The sequence below is a fragment of the Mustela nigripes genome, chromosome 6 (assembly GCF_022355385.1).
Source record: "Mustela nigripes isolate SB6536 chromosome 6, MUSNIG.SB6536, whole genome shotgun sequence".
Classification (NCBI taxonomy): domain Eukaryota; kingdom Metazoa; phylum Chordata; class Mammalia; order Carnivora; family Mustelidae; genus Mustela; species Mustela nigripes.
Genome location: NC_081562.1, coordinates 128,195,426 through 128,218,266, shown reverse-complemented (window position 1 = coordinate 128,218,266; position 22,841 = coordinate 128,195,426). Strand labels below are relative to the sequence as shown.

Below are 22,841 nucleotides of genomic sequence, written 5' to 3'. Positions count from 1 at the left end.
ACAGAGAGAGACACAGATCACAAGCAGGGGAAGCTGCAGAAGGAGAGTGAGAAGCAGGCTCCCACCAAGCAGGGAGCCCAAGGCTCGATCCCAGGACCCCCAGGATCATGACCTGAGCCAAAGGCAGACACTTAGCCAACTGAGCCATTCAAGTACCCCCAGCAACATTTGTTGAAAAGAATGGTTTTGGCTCTCTTGTTGAAAATCATTAGACTGGAGCACCTGGGTGACTTAGTCGGTTAAGCATCTGCCCTTGGTTAAGCGTCTGCCCTTGGCTCAGGTCATGGTCCCAGAGTCCTGGGATCGATCTCCAGATCAAGCTCCCTGCTCTGCAGGGAGTTTGTTTTTCCCTCTCCCTCTGCAGATCCCCTGCTTGTGTTCTCTTGCTCTCCCTCTGTGTCAAATAAATAAATAAGATCTTTAAAAAAATTTAAAACAATAAAAAGAAAAAATCATTTGACTTTGTATGCGTGGATTTATTTCTGGGCTCTCTGTTCTTTTCTTTTGCTATATACATCTCTTCTTTATGCTAGTACCACACTATTTTGATTACTGTAGCTTCACAGTAAGTTTTAAAATGAAGTGTGAGTTCCCCAGCTTTGTTCTTTTTCAGTGTTGTTTGGCTATTCATGGTCCCTTGAAATTACACATGAATTTTAGGAATGCATTTTTCTATTTCTACATAAAACATTGGAGTTTTAAAAAAAGATTTCATTTGTTGTCAGAGAGCACACTTAAGTGTGCACAAGTAGGGGGAGTGGCAGGCAGAGGGAGAAGCAGGCTTCCTGCTGAGCAAGGACCCTGGGATTGTGACCTAAGCTGAAGGCAGATGCTTAACTAATGAGCCACCCAGGCATCCCAAAACATTGGAATTTTGATAGGGATGGCATTGAATCTGTAGATTGCTCTGTATAATGATATCTCAACAACATTGTCTTTCAATCCATGAACATAGGGTGTGTTTATGTTTGTACAGTCTTTTTTTTAGCCACATTTTGTAGTTTTCAGTGTACATGTTCTTTGCCTCTTTGGATAAGTTTATTCGTAAAAAAATTTTTTTGACACTATTACAAGTGTAATTATTTATTTATTTTTTAGTAGGGTCCACACCCTGTGGGGAGCCCAATGTAGGGCTTGAACTCATGACCGTGAGATCAAGACTTGAACTAAGATCAGGAGTCAGGTGCTTAACCAACTGAGTCACCCAGGCACCATGATAAATGCAATTATTTTTTTCAAGTTTTTATTTAAGTAATCTCTGTACCCAATGTAAGGCTCAAATTTATGACCCCGAGATCAAGAGTGGGGTGCTCTTTGGGGGCGCCTAGATGGCTCAGTTTGTTAAGTGTCTGCTTTTGGCTCAGGTCATGATCCTAGGGTCATAGGGATTGAGCTGCGTGTTGGGCTCCCTGCTCAGTGGGGAGTCTGCTTCTCCCTCAACTCCTCCCCCTACTTGTGCAATCTCTCTCTCTCAAATAAATAAATAAAATAAAAATAAATAAAAAAAATAAAATCTTTATTATTTTTTAAAAAAATTTAATTTATTTATTTGACAGACAGAGACCACAAGTAGGCAGAGAGGCAGGCAGAGAGAGAAGGGGAAGCAGGCTCTCCGTTGAGCAGACAGCCCGATGCAGGACTCAATCCCAGGACCCTGGGATCATGACCTGAGCCGAAGGCAGAGGCTTTAACCCACTGAGCCACCCAGGTGCCCCCAGGTGCCACTTTTTAAAATTTAAATTTTTTTTTTTTTCCTTTCAAAAGTGTTGATTTATTTACACTGTGCTGATTCACCCTCTCCAGATACACAGCTTCTAATAGGCAAAGTTAGAGGAGCAGGTATAACAAACTATGGTTTAGAAATGCGCAGGCACTGTACTTGTATGTTTCACTATACCTGAAATCTACTGACCCTCCAAACCAGCTCCATGAAAGGCAACTCTGGAGACATCTAGATGAAGTCTGAATCCTGATGGCAATATCTGGTCATTCTAGAGTCTAAACAGGATATTTGGGCTATACCTTTGGCCAGCCAAGGGGCACACAGGAAGAGTATGCAAAGCCCACATCAAATTATAGCAGGTCTTCAAGCTTACTATCCTGCCACAAATTTATAAATATGAAGAACTAATCATTTGGGAGCTATGAGGTCAAAGGGATACACAGCACAATTATACTGTGTAAAGTCACCATCCTGTGGATCCTTAGCTCTCTCTGGTTATGACCTCAAACACTTAAAAAGGAAGGCTTAAGTATCCTGGGATATAATTATCAGAATGTTTGGGTACATTTATTCCAGAATATCAAGTAATAGGGCTCACCTCCACGATTACTTCTTGTGATAAGCATACAAGGCAACCCATCAGAGATTGCTCCTTATAGCTGCTAAGCTCCCAAAAGTTCAAGGGGCCAGGTAGGCTGCAGAAAACTATCAGGGCTAAGCAGACTCTGTAAGCCAGCCCTCATAGCTCTAAGTCTTATTCTGGTTCTGGGCACATTTCAGTTCTGCTCCAAGTCCACTCTGCTCCAATTCAGCAATGACAGACATGTACTTGAACTCATTTGGTCTGAAGTTAAAGGTCTCCACTAACCCGTAGGTCTCCTTCCGGTCGGTGGCATAGAAGAGCTGAACTTGGTTGGCAATGCACTGTGCCTCAGCAACATTCAGAAATGTGGGATCCATTTCTGCTGTCATCAGCACTATGCCCTTTTCTTCCTTAAGTTCAGGGTAGTGATATAAAACCAGCTGGCTGGTTGCAGCATCCCCTTGGGTCTGAATATTTATAAGTGCAGTGAAGTGGAGTTCAGTACCTGTCCATTGTCCTACAAAGAACTCATAACCTTCCCTTCTTGGTAGTGCACAGAGAAATGTTGGACAGGACTGAGCCCGGGACCAGATCAAGTCAAACTTCTCTTTAGGAATAACTGCATAGACCGTATCTTTTGCTGCAAAATACTGCTGCCAAATCTGTCTTACTTCTTCTGCAGTTTTGTCTTTCACCATCTCAATGTTAAAGATTGAACTGAGAGTCTTGCCCTTAGTGAATCCTCTGCTCACAGGATGTTTCCCCAGGGCATCTGTCTTCTGTTCTACACATTTGATAAAGTCACCTTGCCTGGAGTGCCCCACTGGCTGCTTCTGAAACTCAATGCGCTTTTCCAGTCGGGATTCAAAAGCAGCTGGGTCAGACCTGCGCAGCTGCTGGATCTTGTCTCGGTAGCGGTCGTAGAAGGGGTTGGCTTCGAGCTCGGCTCCAACCCCGCTGCCGTCGGCGCCCCCCGCGGGGCCGCCCGAGCCGCGGCGCACCGGGAACACGCGCAACTGCGCTGGGGACACGAGCCCCAGGCCTAGGGCGCGGGTGCGCACGGCGCACAGCCCCCGGTACAGACCAGCCACCTGCAACACGGCCGGGCCCGTACCACCTGCCGCCGCCACGGCAGCCATGGCCGCCCCCGCCTCCTCCTCCCCCGGCGCGTCGGCCTCTAAAATTTAAATTTTTAAAAAAAATTTTTATTAACATATAATGTATTATTAGCCCCAAATCGCCAGGTTTACACACTTCACAGCACTCATCGTAGCACATACCTTCCTCAGTGTCCATAACCAACCATCCTCTCCCTACCTCCTCCACCCAGCAACCCTGTTTGTTTTGTGAGATTAAGTCTCTTATGGTTTGTCTCTCTCCCAATCCCATTTTGTTTCATTTTTTTCCTTCGCTATCCTCCAAAGCCCCACTTTGCCTCTCAACTTCCTCATATCAGGGAGATCATTTGTAACTTTTTCTTTGATTGACTTATTTGGCTCAGCACAATACCCTTTAGTTCCATTCACGTCGTCACAAGTGGCAAGACTTCATTTCTTTTGATGGCTGCATAGTATTCCATTGTGTATATATACCACATCTTCTTTATCCATTCATCTGTTGATGCACACCTAGGCTCTTTCCATAGTTTGGCTATTGTGGACATTGCTGCTATAAACATTGGGATGCACGTTCCCCTTTGGATCACTGCGTTTGTATCTTTAGGGTAGTGTGATTGCTGGGTCATAGGGTAGCTCTATTTTCAACTTTTTGAGGAACCTCCATGCTGTTTTCCAGAGGGTTGCACCAGCTTGCATTCCCACCAACAGTGTAAGAGGGTTCCCCTTTCTCCTAGGGTCATAGGATTGAGCTGCGTGTTGGGCTCCCTGCTCAGGGAGCCATCATCCTTGCCAGCATCTGTCATTTCCTGACTTGTTCAGATGCCACTTTGTAAAAAAAGTTTTAAAATTTTATGCTTTACTTTTAAATCTGTGATTCATTTTGAGTTAATTTTTTTCAAAAGATTTTATTTATTTGACAGAGATTACAAATAGGCAGAGGTAGGTAGAGAGAGAGGGGGAAGAAGGCTCCCCACTGAGCGCATAGCCCAATGCGGGGCTCCATCCCCGGACCCTGAGACCATGACCTGAGCTGAAGGCAGAGGCTTTAACCCACTGAGTCACCCAGGTGCCCCTGTTCATTTTTTTTTTCTTTTTTCGCCCTCTCTGTTGCTTACATTGAGTTATTTTTGTTGTTATATCTTCTAGTTTATGGATTCTGTTATTCTCTTTCCTTATTGCTGCTTTTGAGGTCATGCATTGAGATCTTTTATTTTGTATAGTGTACTTTTCAGTTCTAAAAATTTCCATGCGGTTCTTTATATTTTTGCTGAGGCTTTCTAGATTTCATTTCTGTGTTTGTAATTGCTCATGGCATTTTTTTTTAAAAGAAAATTTTATTTATTTATTTATTTGACAGAGAGAGAGAGAGAGAGAGAGAGAGAAACAGCTAGAGAGGGAACACAAGCTGGGGGAGTGAGAGAGGGAGAGGCAGGAGCCTGATGTGGGGCCTGGGATCATGACCCAAGCCAAAGGCAGATGCTTAATGACGGAGCTACTCAAACTCCTTTCATGGAATCATTTTTTTTATTATTATTATTTTTTATTTTATTTATTTGACAGAGAGAAATAACAAGTACACTGAGAGGCAGGCAGAGAGAGAGAGAAGGAAGCAGGCTCCCTGCCGAGCAGAGAGCCCGATGCGGGACTCGATCCCAGGACCCCGAGATCATGACCCGAGCCAAAGGCAGCGGCTTAACCCACTGAGCCACCCAGGTGCCCCATGGAATCATTTTTTAAAAATTTCATTTTTAAGTAATCTGTATACCCAAAGTGGGGCTTGAATTTATAACCCTGAGATGAAGAGTCATGTATTCTACTGACTAAGCCAGCCAGGTGCCCTTTATTGAGTCATATTTATTTATTTATTTATTTAAGATTTTAAAATTTATTTATCTGACCGAGAGAGAGTGGAAACACAAGCAGGGGGAGTGGGAGAGGGAGAAGCAGGCACCCCACCGAGCACGCAGCCCGAGATGGGGCTCGATCCCAGGACCTTGGGTCCACGACCTGAGCCGAAGGCAGACGCCCAACGACTGAGCCACCCTGGCGTCCTTGAGTCTTTTTTTTTTTTAAATTATTTTTTTATTTTATTTTTTAGAAGATTTTATTTATTTGACTGAGAGAGAGAAAGAGAACAATCAGGGAGAGCAGCAGGCAGAGGGAGAAGCAGAGACTCCCTGCTGAGCAGGGAGGCCTGCTTGGGGTTTGATCCCAGGACTTGGCATCATGACCTGAGCCAAAGGCAGATGCTTAATGGACTAACATCCAGGCACCTCTTTGAGTCATTTTTATTATAGCTGCTTTAAAATCTTCATTAGTTAGTTACTAACATTTGTCAGGTATTAAAATTACAAATATCTCAGTGGTGGCACCTATTGATTGTCATTTTCATTCAATGATATCTTCTGGTTCTTGTTATGACACATGATTTTTTTTTTCTTCAAAGATTTTATTATTTATTTGACAGAGAGGGATCACAAATAGGCAGAGAGGGAGGCAGAGAGAGAGAGGAGGAAGCAGGTTACCTGCCGAGTCTAATGCGGGGCTCAATCCCAGGACCCTGAGATCATTACCTGGGCTGAAGGCAGAGGCTTTAACTCACTGAGCTACCCAGGCGCCCCTACACATGATTTTTTTTTTTTTAAGATTTTATTTATTTATTTGACAGAGAGAAATCACAAGTAGACTGAGAGGCAGGCAGAGAGAGAGAGAGGGAAGCAGACTCCCTGCTGAGCAGAAAGCCCGATGCGGGACTCGATCCCAGGACCCCGAGATCATGACCTGAGCCGAAGGCAGCGGCTTAACCCACTGAGCCACCCAGGCGCCCCCTACACATGATTTTTGATTGAAACCTGAAATTTTTGTGTTATAGTATAGGACTTTGCATTTTACATGAACTTGTTTTAGCTGGGTTTTTCTGACACTTGCCTGACAGGAGGAGTTGAGGGTCTTGTATCCTTTGGCCAGGTGTGGGATAAGGTTCATGTTCCCTGTTGGGCCTTTGTTGGCATTTGAGGGAAGCTGCTTGTTAATGCTGAGTGGAGTTGTGAATTATGGCTCTATACCTGATCTCCACAGCAGATGTGGCCTCACTTAACCACTCTGTGTTGGTGAAACCCCTAGCTACCTTGCTGTACCTTCAGAAGTCCAGGCTTCCCTTGTTGTCTCTGTGGGGGTGGGAGGCATGATCTTTATTAACAAGTGAAGCTGAAGATTCTGGTTCCCTAGTTGACCTGCTCTTACACTACCCCAGTGGTAGTCTTGGGATGACCCATAGTCTCATAAGAGTGGATTCCCCACCTGACCATTGCAGGAGTGGGTGAGATCAGTTTTTTTTTTGTGATGTTAAGCTGGATAGGGTATCTACTGTCTAAAAGTTTTCCTTCATAGCTAATTAATGATTCCTTCCTAGTTGTTTATCTAGACAGACAAACAGGAAGCCTTTTGTTTGAGCTTTTTTGGTGGAGGGTCTATGCTTGGTGCTTCTAGTTGTTTAATGGCCTGGATGTCGATCTGTCTTGGTAAATCTTCCATATGTCCTTGAACATAATGTATATTTTACTCGTTTGTGTAGAGTGTCCTGTAAATGTCACTAATGTCAATTTTTTGGTGATGTTCTTCTGGTTGATAATATCGTTCAAGGTTATTATATACATTTTTTAAGATTTTATTTATTTAGGGGCGCCTGGGTGGCTCAGTCATTAAGTGTCTACTTTCAGCTCAGGTTATGATCCCAGGGTCCTGGGATGGAACACCGCATTGGGCTCTCTGCTCAGCAGGGAGTCTGCTTCTCCCTCTCCCACTCCCCCTGCTTTGTGTTCCCTCTCTGTCATGGTCTCTCTCTGTCAAATAAATAAAATCTTTTTTTTTTTTTTTTTTTTAAAGATTTTACTTATTTGACAGAGATCACAAGCAGGCAGAGAGGCAGGCATAGAGAGAGGGAAGCAGGCTCCCTGCTGAGCAGAGAGCCTGATGTGGGGCTCTATCCCAGGACCCTGGAATCATGGCCCGAGCTGAAGGCAGAGGCTTTAACCCACTGAGCCATCCAGGTGCCCCGATAATACTGATTTTTAAATCTACTTTCTGTGATATTAATATAACCACTTTAACTTTCTTTTCATTCTCTGTGATGTAATTTTCTCTGGCTGTTTTATTAAAGAATTTTTTTTTCTCTGATTTTTGCAATTTAATCATATGTTTTAGTTTACATTTCTTTCTTTGGGTATAGTTGACACAGTTTACATTTTTTTTCACAGTTTTCATTTTTTAATGTTTCATTGCTCGGTGTTTATTTAAAAGGTGCTTTGTTCTATGTGTTTATGATATCATGAAATGTGGCCAATTGTTAACATTTTTTCCGATTTTCAATTTTTTTTCCCTCTATTATCTGTTCTTCAGTGGCTCCAAATACAAATATATTTGGCTTTTGAAGTTGCCTTAAAGCTGATTTATACTGTATTAGTTTTTTTTTTTAAGTAAACTGTATGCTGAACTGGATGACCCTGAGATCAAAAGTCACATGCTATATTGACTGAGTCAGCTAAGTGCCCCATTCTCTTTTCATTTTTTAAAGTAGTTTTTCTGTGTGTTTTATTTTGGTTAGTAGCTATTAACTCGAGTTCTTATGCTGTAAATCTCATGGTATGTTTTTCATCTTTGACCTTGTAGTTTTCATTTCTAGAAGTTTAAAGTTTAAAAAAATTTTTTCATATTTCTACTTAACAATATTTAATGTTTTTTCCAGATTTTTGAATGTATGGAATGTATTCACTGTAATTGTTTTATAGGATTTGTGTTCTGATTCTGTTACCTGCCATTTCAAGATTGGTGTGACTGACTGGTTTTTGTTTCATTGTTGGGTGTAATTTGTTCCTTCTATTTATGTCTTTTAAGTTTGTATTGATTTTTAGTCATTGTGAATTTTACCTTGTTATGTCTCTATTTTAGTATGCCTTAAAATACTTTTATACTTTGTTCTGTGATATGGTTAAGTTATTAGAAAAGTTTGTCCCTTTTGGATCTTGCTTTTATGATTTGTTTGGATAGACCAGAGCTCTGTTTAGTGTAGGGTTAACTTTTATCTCTTTCTGAGGCATAATCCTTCTTAGTACTCTGATACAGTATTAATTATTGTTTTTTTGTTGTTTGTTTGTTTGTTTTTTTAAATGCTGGCTTTTGGGAATAAGCTTTATTTGCATCCTTGTGTGAGTTCTGGTGCTGTTACTTCTGAGTCTGGTGGTTCTCTCCCTGGCCTTCAGTAGTTCTCTCACATGCAAGTGCTGATTTCTCGCTCAACATTTTCTAAAATAAGCCTCTGCAGATCTCTTCATTTTTCTCTCTCTTCAGCTCTACTCAGTGTTGGTCTCCCTTGTGACCTGTAGCCAACTTGGCTTCCTTGGACTCCCAGCTCTGTCTTCAATTTGGGGAGACCACATGCTCTGCCTGGGTTACTTCTCCTTGTTCCATGGCTTGGAAACTCTCAAGGCAGTAAGCTGGGCAAATGTTTGGCCTCTGTTGTTTCTTGTTTCCCACAGTTATTATCTTTTATTACTTGTCCAAAATCTTGTGGGCTTTTGTTTCATACATTTTGTTAGGTTTTTGTTATTTCATGCAGAAAGTAGAATCTGGCCCCTTTTACTTAACCTTAAGTAGAAGTGGTATTATTGTGCCTTTATTGTACATTTTCATACTGACTAGTAATGTAGAGCACATTTTAATTTGCTTATTGACCATTTGCTTATTTTTTTAAAAGATTTTCTTTATTTGTCAGAGAGCAAAGCAGGCAGAGAGGCAGGCAGAGGCAGAGGAGAAGCAGGCTCCTGCTGAGCAAGAGCCTGCTGCGGGACTCAATCCTGGACCCTGGAATCATGACCCAAGCTCAGTGCAGCTGCTTAACCAACTGAGCCACCTGGGTGTCCCCCATTCATGTCTTTTCTTTTGGGAAGAGTCTGCTCAGACCTTTAGCCCTTTCCTTTCCTTTGCTCCTTTTTCTCTTTCTTTTTTTTTTTTTTTTTTAAGATTTTATTTATTTATTTGACAAAGAGAGAGATCACAAATAGGCAGAGAGACAGAGAGAGAGAGAGTTGAGGAGAAGCAGGGTCCCTGCTGAGCAGAGAGCCCTATGCGGGACTTGATCCCAGGCCCCTGGGATCATGACCTGAGCCGAAGGTAGAGGCTTAACCCACTGAGCCACCAGGCGCCCCTCCTTTTTCTCTTTCTTTATTCCTTGTCTTTTTTTTTTTAATTGCAGAAGGTCCTTTTATGTCCTAGATACTAGTCCTTTGTTAGATAAATGCTTTGTAAAAAGTTTCTCGAAGACTGTTTGTTTTTTTTTTTAAATTTTATTTATTTATTTGACAGACAGAGATCACAAGTAGGCAGAGAAGCAGGCAGAAAGAGAGGAGAAAGCAGGCTCCCTGCTGAGCAGAGAGCCCGATGCGGGTCTCGATCCCAGGACCCTGGGATCATGACCTGAGCCTAAGGCAGAGGCTTTAACCCACTGAGTCACCCAGGTGCCCCTTAACTGTGCTTTTAATGAGCAGAAATATGTAAGTCTGATGAAGTCTAATTTTGTCAGTTTTTTCTTTTGTCTTTATTATGTACTGTGTTTGTGCTAAGACACTTTGCCTAACCCTGAAATCCTGAATGTAGTTTCCTTTGCTTTTGGTGATTTATGTTTAGGTCTCTAATGAATCTCAAATTAACTTTTGTAGGTGTTTTTGTTTTTGTATCTGGATATCCAGTTGTTCCTGCATCATTTGTTGAAAAGAGTCTCCATTCCTCACTGACTTGTTTTGGTGAAACAGCACTTGGCTGCATAAGTGGGCTCTTTCAGGAATATTCATTCTATTCCATTGATCTATTTGCCTATCCATATATCATTACAATACTAATTTGATTATTTATATTTTATAGTAACTCCTGAAGTCCAATTTGTAAGTCTAGTAACCTTTTTCATCCTTTTCAAGATTGCTCTGTATACTTGAAGTTTTTAGCATTTCCATATAAATTTCAGTATTAGCTTTAACAGGGGCACTTGGGTGACTCAGTTAGTTAAGCATCTGCCTTTAGTTCAGGTCAGGATCTCGAGGTCATGGGATCAAGCCCCATACCTGGCTTTCTGCTTAGTGGGGAGTCTGCTTTTCCTTCTCCCTCTGGCCTTGCACACACTCTCGCTCTCTCAAATAAATAAATTAAATTTAAAAAAAATACTAGCTTTTCCATCACTTCAAAAAGGTTGATGGAATTATGATAACCTTTACTTTTAATCTATAGATTGGTTTGAGGAGAATTGACATGTTAACAGTATTGAGTCTTCCTTTCCATTAACATTGTATTATCTCCATTTCTTTAGGTCATCTTTGTTTTCTCAGCAATATTTTCTAGTTTTCAGGCTTTGGTCTTGTGTGTCTTTTGTTTAAAAAATGTTTTTTAGAATTTTCCTGTTATTTGATGCTACTGTAAGTGGTATTTTAAGAATTCAGTTTCCTGGGACACCTGGGTGGCTCAGTTTGTTAAGCGGCTGCCTTGGGCTCAGGGTTTGAGTCCCACATCTGGCTCCTGGCTCAGAGAGCTTGCTTCTCCCTCCCACTCTGCCTGCTGCTCTCCCTGATTGTACTCTCCCTCTCTGTTAAATGAATAAATAAAACCTAAAAAAAAAAAAAGAAAATAATTCAGTTTCCTAATTATTTGTTCTTAGCATATGGAAATAGAATTGACTTATGTATATTGACTTTGTCTCATCACAACCTTACGTAACTCATTAATTCTATGAATATTTTTGGTAGGTAAATCAGATATTTGTAGGAGATGATCATGTTATAATTTTTACCTCTTTGCATTCTTTTAATTAATTAATTAATTAATTATTACATTTGCCTAAGTCTTGTTTCCATTCTTTAGGGAAGGCATTTAGCTTCATACCATTACTTATGATGTCTGTCATCTGTAGGCTTTTTATTAATGAACTTTATCAGGCTGTTTAAAAATGTAGGTTTTATTATTATCCAAGTATGGCAGCAAGGCTGACAGATCAGGAGAGGACTCCCATTAAAAATGATAAAGTTGGGGCGCCTGGGTGGCTCAGTGGGTTAAAGCCTCAGCCTTCGCCTTAGGTCATGATCTCAGGGTCCTGGGATCGAGGCCCGCATCAGGCTCTCTGCTCAGTGGGGAGCCTGCTTCCCCCTCTCTCTCTGCCTGCCTCTGCCTACTTGTGATCTCTTGTCTGTCAAATAAATAAATAAAATCTTTAAAAAACAATTATAAAGCTGTGGGGTGCCTAGGTGGCTCAGTGGGTTAAAGCCTCTACCTTCAGCTCGGGTCGTGATCCCAGGGTACTGGGATCCAGCCCTGCATTGGGCTCTGCTCAGTGGGGAATTTGCTTCCCCCTTTCTCTTTCTCTGCCTGCCTCTCTGCCTACTTGTGATCTCTGTTAAATAAGTAGTCTTTAAAAAAAATTATAAATTTGTAAATTATGAGAATGAAGGCAAGCAAGATCTTCATTTTGGTTTCCATGGAAAGGAATAGTCAAGGAATGATGACCAGGTTTAGGATTGGTCTAGTTTGAATAATTTCAAGGGTCTGGGGCTTAGGGGCTGTCCGTAGTTGTCTGGGGGTGATTACCCTTGGGGGTGATTAGGGTAGGGGAATATTGTGGCCAGTGTACAAAATATAGATGGTTGGGGCTATGGGCTCTGGATTGGTTGGTTTGCATATGAAAGCCACCTGGAGCAATGTTAGCTATCTTTAGGAATAATTAGATAGCACTGAGAAGGGCAGTCCTTCTAGGGTCACGTCACCAAGGCCCAAAGTATCAAAAGTATGGAATGAAAAGATATGATTAATAAACAGGTTGTGTAAAATCTTTTCCTGGTTTTCTGACAATTTATAGCATGAATGGATATTGAGTTTTGTCTAATGTTTTTTTCCATATCTATCAAGATGATTTTATATTTCTATATAATTAATACAGTGAATTTAATTGTTTTATTTTCAAATGTTATAACAATCTTGTATTCTTTTTTTCTCTTTTAAGAGCTTATTTATTTATTTATTTATTTATTTGACAGAGCACAGGCAGGGGGAGTGGGAGAGGGAGGAAGCAGGCTTTCCCTGAGCAGGGGCCTGCTGCCGGGCTGGATCCCAGGGCCCTGGGATCATGACCTGAGCTGAAGGCACACGATTAACTGACTGAGCCTTCCCGGTACCCCTCAATCTTGTATAGTTGGGATAGATTTTACTTGGTTACGGTGTATTATCCTTTCTATATATTGCTGTATTGAAATTGCTGATGTTTTATTAAATATTTTTGCATCTATGTACATCCCTTCTTTATAGACTTTTAAGTCTATAATTTTCTTTTTCTTTTTTTTTTGTATTTTCTGTTCAGGTTTTGGTATTATTGGTATTATTAATATCATTAGGTATGTTTGTTAGTATTATTCATGCTGAGCTTAGAAAATAATTTGAGAAGTATTCTTTATATTCTGGAAGTGTTTGTGTGAAGTTGATGCTGTTTGTTCCTTGGTGTTTGAAGGAATGTACCAGTGAAGAAGTCAGAGCGTAGATTTTTATTTTGGGGAAGGATTATTTAGAATGAATTCAGCTTAAAGGGCTCTTCAGATTTTTGTTTCATCTCATCAGTTTTTTGGTAAGTTGTGTTTTTCCAGGAATTTTTCTATTTCATCTAAGTTGCTAAAGTCATTAACATAAAGTCAGTAGTCTTTTGTTCTTTTACTATCTGTGGGTTCTGTAGTGATAATTCTTCATTTTCTGTTCATACTGGTAATTTATGTGTATGTTTTATATCCATTTTGCTAGAGGTTTATCAACTTTGTTGATTTTTCCAAAGGACCAGCTTTTCACTTGTATCTGGGAAATCACTGTTCACTCCTAGGTCATGAAATTTCATTTTAAGAGTTCTGTAGTGTTAGCTCTTACATTTAAGTATATGATCCATTTTGAGTTACTTTTATGTATGATAAAAATAAGGGGTCCAACTTAAGTTTTTGTTGGGTAGAATTTTTAATACATGAATTTTGTAAAGCTGTTTCTCTATGTGTTCATTTCTTAGAATTTTACTAGTAATTTCAATATATTTCCTTACCTTCTTATTTTCTATATAGAGTACCCGTTACCGTTAATATTATACCCCTTTGTAAATGTATGGACATCTTGGAGTCATAGAGATTCTTTGACATTAGCTCTGTTTGCTCAGTTATGCTATTGTCATATGTATTAGATCTCACGTATGAACCCCAGAAAACAATATTATAATTTTTGCTTTCAGTAATCATTTGTATTTTTAAGAATTTAAGACTAGGGTCCCTGGGTTGCTCAGTTGGTTGAGCAGCTGCCTTTGGCTCAGGTCATGATCCTGGAGTCCTGGGATCGAGTCCCACATCAGGCTTCCTGCTCAGCAGGAAGTCTGACCTCTCTACTCTCATGCTCTCTCTCTCAAATAAATAAATAAAATCTTAAAAAAAAAAAAAAAAAAGAATGTAAGGCTAAAATTCTTCTGTGTTTTCCAGATATTCATCATTTGTGGTCCTGTTCTTTGCTTCCTCAGGATTTGCATTTCCATTTTAGTACCATTTTCCTTCATTATGAAGAATTTCTGTTAGCCTTTGTTGTAGTCCATGCCTTCTGGTGATGAATTCTGTTTGCTGCCTTTTGTGTGAAAATACCTGTTTATCTCCCCCCCCCCTTTTTTTTAGTATTTATTTATTTACTTGTCAGAGAGAGAGAGAGAGAGAGAGAGAGAATGAATGAGTGAGTGTACCAAGTAGGGGGAGTGGCAGGTAGAGGGAGAAGCAGGCTCTCTGCTGAGCAAGGAGCCTGATGTAGGACTCGATCTCAGGACTCTGGGCTCATGACCTGAGCCGAAGGCAGATGCCCAACCGACTGAGCCACCCAGGTGTCCCTCACCTTAATTTTTTTAAAAAAATATTTTATTTATTTATTTGACAGGCAGAGATCACAAGTATGCAGAGAGTCAGGCGGGGGGCGGGGAGCAGGCTCCCCGCCGAGGAGGGATCCCAATGCGGGGCTCGATCCCAGGACCCTGAGATCATGACCTGAGCCAAAGGCAGAGGCTTAATCCACTGAGCCACCCAGGCGCCCCCCTCACCTTAATTTTTGAAGGACATATTAGTTGGATGTAGAATTCTGGGTTTAACTACAGTTGTTTTTTTTGAAGTACTTTGAAGATTTTGTGTCACTCTCTTTTGATTTCCATATTCTATGATGAGAATTCAGCCATTTTTTAAAAAACTGTTCCCCTTTATTTGATGTGTCCTTTTCTTTTGGCTCCTTGATGATATTCTTGCCTCTGTTTTCTTTTCAGCAAGCAGTTTGGGTACTTGGGGCTCAATGAGCTTTTTTGAATCTATAAAGTTCTCTGTTTTCAAATCAAAATTTTATTCAGTGTTTTTCAGGACTGACTTCTTGCCATATTCCCATATTCCATATTCTCTTCCTCCTCACCAGTTTTCCACACCATCAGTTATACATGTTAGATTTCTTGACACTCTTCCATAGGTGAAGGCTTGTTCATTTTTTTTCCACTATTTTCCTTTTTTCAGATTAAAGATTAGAGATAATGTAGCTTCAGAATCACTGATATTTTTCCTTCGTCATCTTGATTTTGTTGTTAAGCTGTCCAGTAAATGTTTCATTTCATGTATGTGTGTGTGTATGTGTATACACATATATTTTGGGGGGGGCAAGGAAGAGGTGGGGGAGGGGCAGAGGGAGAGAGAATCTTATGTATGCTCCATGCCCAGCATTAGTTGGGGCTCCATTTCACGACTCTGAGATTAAGACCTGAGCTGAGATCAAGAGTTGGATGCTTAACTGACTGAGCCACTCAAGTACCCCTATTTCTTTATTATAGTGTCTTTTACTTTGCTGAGATTTCCTGTTTCACTTAATATAGGTACATTTTTATTTTCTCTTAAACGTCAGTTACAGTAGTTATTAAAAGCCTGATTCCAGTGTTTCGGTCATCTTAGGTTTGGTTGACTTTCATTGATTGTCTTAAGCATGGTTAGCAGTCTACTTCTTACTAGATCAGGTAACTTGGATTGTTTTCTTTCTTTATTTTTTTTTTCTTTAAGGATTTTATTCATTTGAGGGAGACAAAAAGCTAGCATGAGGGGTAGAGGCAGTGGGAGAAACAGACTGCCTGCTTAGCAGGAGGTCTGGTGTGGGGCTCTGTCCCAGGACCCAAGACCGTGACCTGAGCCAAAGTCAGACTCTTAACTGACTGAGCTACCCAGGTGCACCACTTGGATTGTTTTCTAAACATTGTGAATGTTGTATGTGGAGAGTTCTGGATTCTGTTATATTCCTTTGAAGAAATTGATAACTGTTTTTCTCAGGCAATTGATTTGGTTGGACTCACACCATTATGTATTTTGAGAATTGCTAAAATCTAATTTTATTTCTTTTTTCCTTAGTTAGGCTCTAGCTTGTTCTGTGCATGGATGTTCCAAGGTTTAGTGAGAGAGTTGGGCAGAATCATTCATTCATTCATTTATTTATTCATTCATTCATTCATTTATTTATTTATTTGACAGAGATCACAAGTAGGCAGAGAGGCAGGCAAAAAGTGAAGTAGGGAAGCAGGCTCCCTCCTGAGCATAGAGCCCAGTGTAGGGCTCCATCCTGGACCCTGGGATCATGACCTGAGCCGAAGGCAGAGGCTTAACCCACCGAGCCACCCAGGCGCCCTGAGTTGGGCAGATTCTATACATAAAAATTTGGGGCTCCCCTCTTGGTTCTCTCTTTGTATGGATTCAGACCTTACTTTCCCTGTTGCTCTGAACTTTATATTCTAGTTCTTCAGATACTAAGACTGTATGAGCCTCTATCAGCTGATCGTGGCTTGTCTTCAGGCTGAAAGTTTTAAAAAAAAAATGGGAGACTTTGGGTACATGGGTGGCTCAGTCTCTTAAGCGGCTTCCTTTGGCTCAGGTCATGATCCCAGTCCTAGGATTGAGCCCTGCATGAGGCTCCCTCCTCAGTGGGAAGCCTGCTTTTCTCTCTCCCTCTCCCCCTGCTTCTGCTCTGTCTTTTTCTGTCAAAAAAATAAATAAAATCTTTTTTATTTATTTTATTTGACAGATAGAGATCACAAGTAGGCTGAGAGGCAGGCAGAGAAAGAGGGAGGAGGAAGTAGGCTCCCTGCTGAGCAGAGAGCCCGATGCAGGGCTTGATCCCAGGACCTTGGGATCATGACCTGAGCCGACAGAGGCTTTAACCCACTGAGCCACCCAGGCGCCCCTAAAATCTTTTTTTTTTTTTAAAGAAAACTTACTGTGCTAGTCCCTTCCAGGTTTTGACTACAGGTGAGAAACCAAAATCTGGCTGCTTACTTGTGTTGTAAGGGTTTGACTTTTATAAGCTTACTTAACTGTTCTGGAAATTCATTTTAAGAAAAAAAGAAATGATGATGGTAAATGTTTTGTCCTGCAGATACTTTATGTCACAGTTGTATCTGTCACATAAGGAAGATCAAACTTAAAACTTTATCCTTTATTGATTTATTTATTCTTATCAGCTTATTATAATATTTACAAAATTTGGTATGTTTTAGTTCATTGCAGTTATTATCTTTTTTGGCCTTAAGTTATTTCTCATTTTTAAAAAAATTTATTTATTTGTTTGAGAGGGACAGAAATAGCAAGAGAAGGCATGAGTGGGAAGGAGAGGAAGAAGCAGACTCTCCATTGAGCAGGGAGCCTGATGTGGATCTTGATCCCAGGACCCTGGTATCATGACCCGAGCCAAGGGCAGTTGCTGAACTGACTGAGCCACCCAGGGGCCCTGGCCTTAAGTGATTTAATCTTTGGCCTAGGAACCTCTTTAGGTTGGCTGATGAGTTCTTTTGACATGAATAAAATAGTCTTTTATAGCTTCCTTCCTATTTTATAGAACAAGTTATCTCGAGCTTGCTTGACCTAGACAGGGATCATATACATCTCTCAGGAGTCCTGGTGACTTTGGGAAATGCTGTTTGGAGACCACAGCCTTGGTACTAAGAGGTGCTCATTTCTACTGTAGTAGCCATAAGTCTTTGTAAAAGAAAAGATAGGTTATTTTAGATCTGCTCATTCTCTAACCCTAACCCTAACCCATGTGACTCTTGATCTTGGGGTTGTGAGTTTGAGCCCCGTGTTCGATGTGGAGATTACTAAAAAATAAAATATTTTCCTTTTTTTTTTTTTTTAAAGATTTTATTTATTTGAGAGAGAAAGTGAGCTCAAGTGGGGGGTAGGGGCAGAGGCAGAGAGGGAAGGGGACAGGGAGAATGACAAGCAGACTCCCTGCCAACAGGGATCCTCACATGGGGCTTGATCCTAGGACCCTAGGATCACATCCTGAAGCATCTGACTGAACCACCCAGATGCCCAAAAAGAAGACGCCCCCCACCTTGCCCTGCCTCCCCTTGTGAGAGAGGGAGAGAATCTTAAGCAGGCTCCACGCACAGCATGGAGCCTGATAAGGGGCTTGATCTCATGACCCTGAGATCGTGACCTGAGCCAATATCAGGTGTTAGATGCTTAACCAACTGAGCCACCCAGACACCTCAAAAGTAAAATCTCTTTTTGGCAGACAGAGATCACAAGTAGGCAGAGAGGCAGGCAGAGGGAGAGGGGGAAACAAACTCCCCGCTGAGCAGAGAGCCCAACGTAGGGCTTGATCCCAGGACCCTGAGATCATGACCTGAGCCGAAGGCAGAGGCTTAACCCACTGAGCCACCCAGGCGCCCCTCAAAAATAAAATCTTAAAAAAAGAGAGGAGTGCCTAAGTGGCTCAGTTAGTTAAAGCATCTAGCTTTGGCTCAGGTCATGATATCAGGGTTCTAGGATTGGGCCCTGGCTCCTTGCTCGACGGGGAGTCTGCTTCTCCCTCTGCCTTTCCCCCTGCTTGTGCGTGTGCACTCTCTCTCTCTCTTTCGAATAAATAAAATCTTTCTAAAAAATGATGATGGTAAATATTTTATTGTATAGATACTGCCTTATGCCCACAATTATGTCTTTTATTATGAGGAGGATCAAACCTAAAACCTTATTCTTTTATCATTTTATTTTTTCTTTCCACTATATAGTAGTATTTCCAGTTATTTCCTTGCTGTATCTTGTAATATGATGGTAATCACAGACTGGGTAGACCAGTATATTGGACTGTTGTTACATAACCACAGCCTCCCAGAGGGTCAGTATTTTGGGTGAACTTGTTTAGTGAATTGTAGTGGGTTTTATCTTTTGGCAAAAGAATTTGATAAAGTAGAAAAAGTATTTGGAAATTAATCTCTACATTCTAAAGATGGAAAATAGTTGCATCATTTCTTACTGTACTACATGATGTAGTGAAGAAAGAGCCATCTTGTATGACTTGCACTTGTTTGGGCTTTCTTTTTTTTTCGTTGTAAAATATGAGATCTTCAATGCGTGCTTGCTTGCTTGTTTGATTTCCTTATAATCTGTGTTCCTTTTCACAGGAAATTTTTATTTTTTTCCTCTGCCCCAACCCCTACTTGTACCTTTTAACACTGCTTCTTACTAAAATCATAATGAATCTGTGGAATTGTCATAATAACATGTTTGACTGCATCCTGCCTTATAAAACTTTTCAGTTTGACAAAACAGAGGATCATGGGGACAAGATGAAATCAGAGAGGCAGACAAATTTATTATAAGAGACTCTTGAGGCGCCTGGGTGGCTCATTGGGTTAAAGCCTCTGCCTTCGGCTCAGGTCATGATGTCAGAGTCCTGGGATCGAGGCCTGCATCTGGCTCTCTGCTCAAGCAGGGAGCCTGCTTCCTCCTCTCTCTCTCTGCCTGCCTCTCTGCCTACTTGTGATCTCTGTCTGTCAAATAAATAAATAAAAGTCTTATTAAAAAAAAAAAAGACTCTTAATCAAGGGCACCTGGGTGGCTCAGTTGGTGAAGTATCTGTCAGGTCATGATCCCAGGGTCCTGGGATTGAGTCCTGTGTTGGGTTCCCTGCTCAGTGGAGAGCCTGCTAATAATACACTGTATGTTAATTGAATTTAAATAAAAAAAATTAAAACTTTTCAGTTTGAATTGGTTTACTATAAGATCTGGAGTCTCTCTGGTTCAGGGTCCCTGATACCAGATCCTTCCTGAGTTATGGTATAATCTTTTAACTATAATTTGACATTCTTTTCCTGTACTTTTTTTTCTCTGAAGTCTCATATTATCAATTTATTTTATTTTATTTTATTTTATTTTATTTTAAGATTTTATTTATTTATTTGACAGAGAGATCAGAAGTAGGCAGAGAGGCAGGCGGGGGCGGGGAGTAGGCTCTCTTCTGGTCAGAGAGCCCAGTGTGGGGCTCAGTCCCAGGACCCCGAGATCACGACCTAAGCCAAAGGCAGAGGCCCTACCCACTGAGCCACCCAGGCGCCCCTATTTTTGTTTTTAGTAGGAAGACATGACATGTAGTAGTGTATCTGTACAAAACTTTAAATTATAAAACAGTATTTTAGAATAAAGAAATAAACTCATAATCTTACCATCTTCACCATAGTCCTGTTAATCATATTTTGTGTATCTTAGGGTTTATTTTTCTCCATAAATTTATGTGAATATACCATTATTTCTCTCATGGTTATACAGTTAGACTTTTAATGCATTTTTTAAAAAAAGATTTATTTGAGAGAGAGAGCACAAGCAGAGGGAATGGGCAGAGGGAGAGGGAGAAGCAGACTCCCTGCTGAACAGGAAACCTGAGCCTGGGATTGGGACCTGAGCTGAAGGCAGATGCTTGACTGAACCACTCAGGCGCCCTTCTTTTTTATACAGTTCTTACAATTTTATTTTCATTTTTGCAAGAGAGAAAGAGAAAGAGCATGCATGAGTGGAGGGTGGGGCAGAGAGAGTAGGAGGGAGAATCTTACGCACGCTCAGTGCTGAGCATGGAGCCCAGCACAGGGCTTGATCTCATGACCATGAGATCATAACCTGAGCTGAAGCCAAGAGTCCACACTGGGTGTAGACATTAGTTCAAAAAAAAAAAAAAAAAATGACAAGCTTTACAAGACAAGTCTTACTGAATTAGTGGTAAAAAATGAATAGAAGTTATCTAGCTGTGAAAGAAGGTTGGGGTCTAGGACAGGCATTATGGGTAGAAAGTAAAAACAACACATTTAAGGGGTGAAGCAAGAATGAACTTTGGAGTATTTATAGAAGTGAAGGAAGAGGGGCACCTGGATGGCTCAGTCAATAGAGCATGTGACTTTTGAACATGAGTTCAAGACCCATGTTGGGCATAGAGTTTATGTAAAAGGAAACAAGAAGTGAAAGAGGAAAAGGCAGTATTGCCTAGACAGTGAGATGTTGGAAAGAGAAGATTGTGGAAGTAAGTAGGGGCTAGATCATGTAGGGAGAGCATTAAAATGTTTATTAAGTGGTGTAGTCATATACTTGGACCTACATTTTTGTTGAAGTTCACTCTGGATTGGTAGTATAGGTAAGAGTAAGTATGGGGAGACAACTGAGCGGGCATCCCTGAAGTGGTCCTGATGAAACGTGATTTTGGCTTGCAGTGGGCTAATAGTAGTGTACATGGAGAAAGGTAGTCAAATCTCACCAGTACTCAGGAGGATGAATTGGCAAAATGTACTGTTTCGTTAAGTATGAGTTGGAGAGTAGGGTGAAGCTGTCAAAAGATGATGTCTAGGTGTCTTGTATTGGCAATAGGTGGTTGGGTGTATCATTACAAAGATAAGGAAAGGGCATTTGGCTGGCTCAGTCAAAAGAGCATGCGATTCTCGATTGTGGGGTTTTGAGTTCAGGCCCCATTTTTGGTGTTGAGATTATTAGAAAAAGTTAATAAACTTAAAAAAAAAAAGATAGGGAATACTGTAGGAAGAGCATTCGTTGCCACAGATTGAGATTTCAATTCTGAATGTTTTATATATGGATCCAAATATAGAGCTGAATAGGAGGTAAAATTTTAGAGTCATTGGCACACTTGTAATTTAGTTGGTATCAGATTTATGGAAAGTAGGAGATTGTGTAGTGTTTAAGATGCAATGAGAAGGCATCTTAAGGTGGAGCCCTGAGGAACTAGCTCATTTAAAGTTTAGACATAGTGATCAGAAATGCGTTGCCAAAGAGGTTAGAGGAAAATTGGGAGAGTGAAATACTGGAAAACAAATACAGGATCTAATGGCTTATGCTTTATTAGTTATTCACTTTTTAATTTTTTTTGTTAATTTATTTGACAGACAGAGATCACAAGTAGGCAGAGAGGCAGGCAGAGAGAGAGGAAGGAAAGCAGGCTCCTTGCTGAGCAGAGAGCCCGATGTGGGGCTCGATCCCAGAACCCTGAGATCATGACCTGAGTCGAAAGCAGAGGCTTTAACCCACTGAGCCACCCAAGCGCCCCTTTATTCACTATTTTATCTTAATTTTCTTCTCTTACTTTCCTTCGTAATTTGTTTATATTACTATATTATATGCTGCAAAACCTCTTTGGAGAGCATAATAAATAATAATAAATACTCAGGTGTGACCTCTAGGAACATATTCTTCATAGTAAGACAGTATCATTGGAACTATGCTGTTTATTATTTTTATAATTGTATCTGTCTCCTATCAGTAGTGAAAAGAAATAGTTGTACTAGCTCTACCTTTCTTTCTTTTTTTTTTTTTTTAAGAGATTTTATTTACTTATTTTTGTGAGAGAAAGAGCAAGCATGAGTAGGGGTGAAGGGCAGAGGGAGAGGGAGAAGCAGACTCCATGCTGAGCAGGGAGCTCGATGTGGGACTCCATCCCAGGTCATGACCTGAGCTGAAGGCAGATGCTTAACTGATGGGAGCCACCCAGGTGCCCCTGCTACCAAATTTTAATAGTTTTGAGGTTATAGGGAAGATGTTACATTTTGGTAATCTGTAAAATATTTGTTTTCTTTCTTTTTTAAAAATAGAGATGTGAACTGTGTCCTCATAAGGATGGAGCTTTAAAAAGAACAGATAATGGGGGTAAGTACAGAGACTTCTAAAAATTTTTTTATTGAAAACTAGAGTGGAGAGTATTTAAAAATATCTGGTAGTTCATATTATTATATCAAATTAAATGTTTACTGCTCATATATTTTTGATAGTAAAGGATGTAATTTTTGAATCTTCATTGCTACTTTATGGACAAACTTTCAAGCTTTTTGTTTTTGAGAGAGAGAGAGTGCGAGTTGGGGTGTAGTGGGAGAGAGAGAGAGGGCTCCACACCTAACACAGAGCCAGAATCCAGGCTTGATCTCATGACCCTGAGATCTTGAAACTGAGCTGAAATTGAGAGCTGGACTCTTAACCGACTGAGCCATCAGGTGACTCTAAACGTTTTTTTTTAATGTAGAATGGGCCACATACTTCTAATTAAAACC

General features: G+C 40.7%; 2 protein-coding genes across 10 annotated transcripts in view; one reads left to right on the top strand and one right to left on the bottom strand.

Annotated features, from left to right (window-relative positions):
- The window catches only part of MLLT10 (MLLT10 histone lysine methyltransferase DOT1L cofactor), a 234,646-nt gene that overhangs the window by 35,281 nt on the left and 176,524 nt on the right, over positions 1-22,841 (top strand). For all 9 annotated transcript variants that reach the window (XM_059404205.1, XM_059404201.1, XM_059404206.1 and 6 more), the window contains one exon: positions 22,389-22,443. In XM_059404205.1, coding sequence (XP_059260188.1) covers positions 22,389-22,443 — 55 coding nt within the window. The remainder of the gene's footprint in view (positions 1-22,388; positions 22,444-22,841) is intronic.
- Positions 1,800-6,409, bottom strand: LOC132020217 (ATP synthase mitochondrial F1 complex assembly factor 1-like). The gene is made up of 2 exons (XM_059404430.1): positions 6,353-6,409; positions 1,800-3,481 (listed from the first exon to the last, which is right to left on the bottom strand). The coding sequence occupies exons 1-2, from the start codon at positions 6,407-6,409 to the stop codon at positions 2,471-2,473; spliced, it is 1,068 nt and encodes a 355-aa protein (XP_059260413.1). The 3' UTR covers positions 1,800-2,470.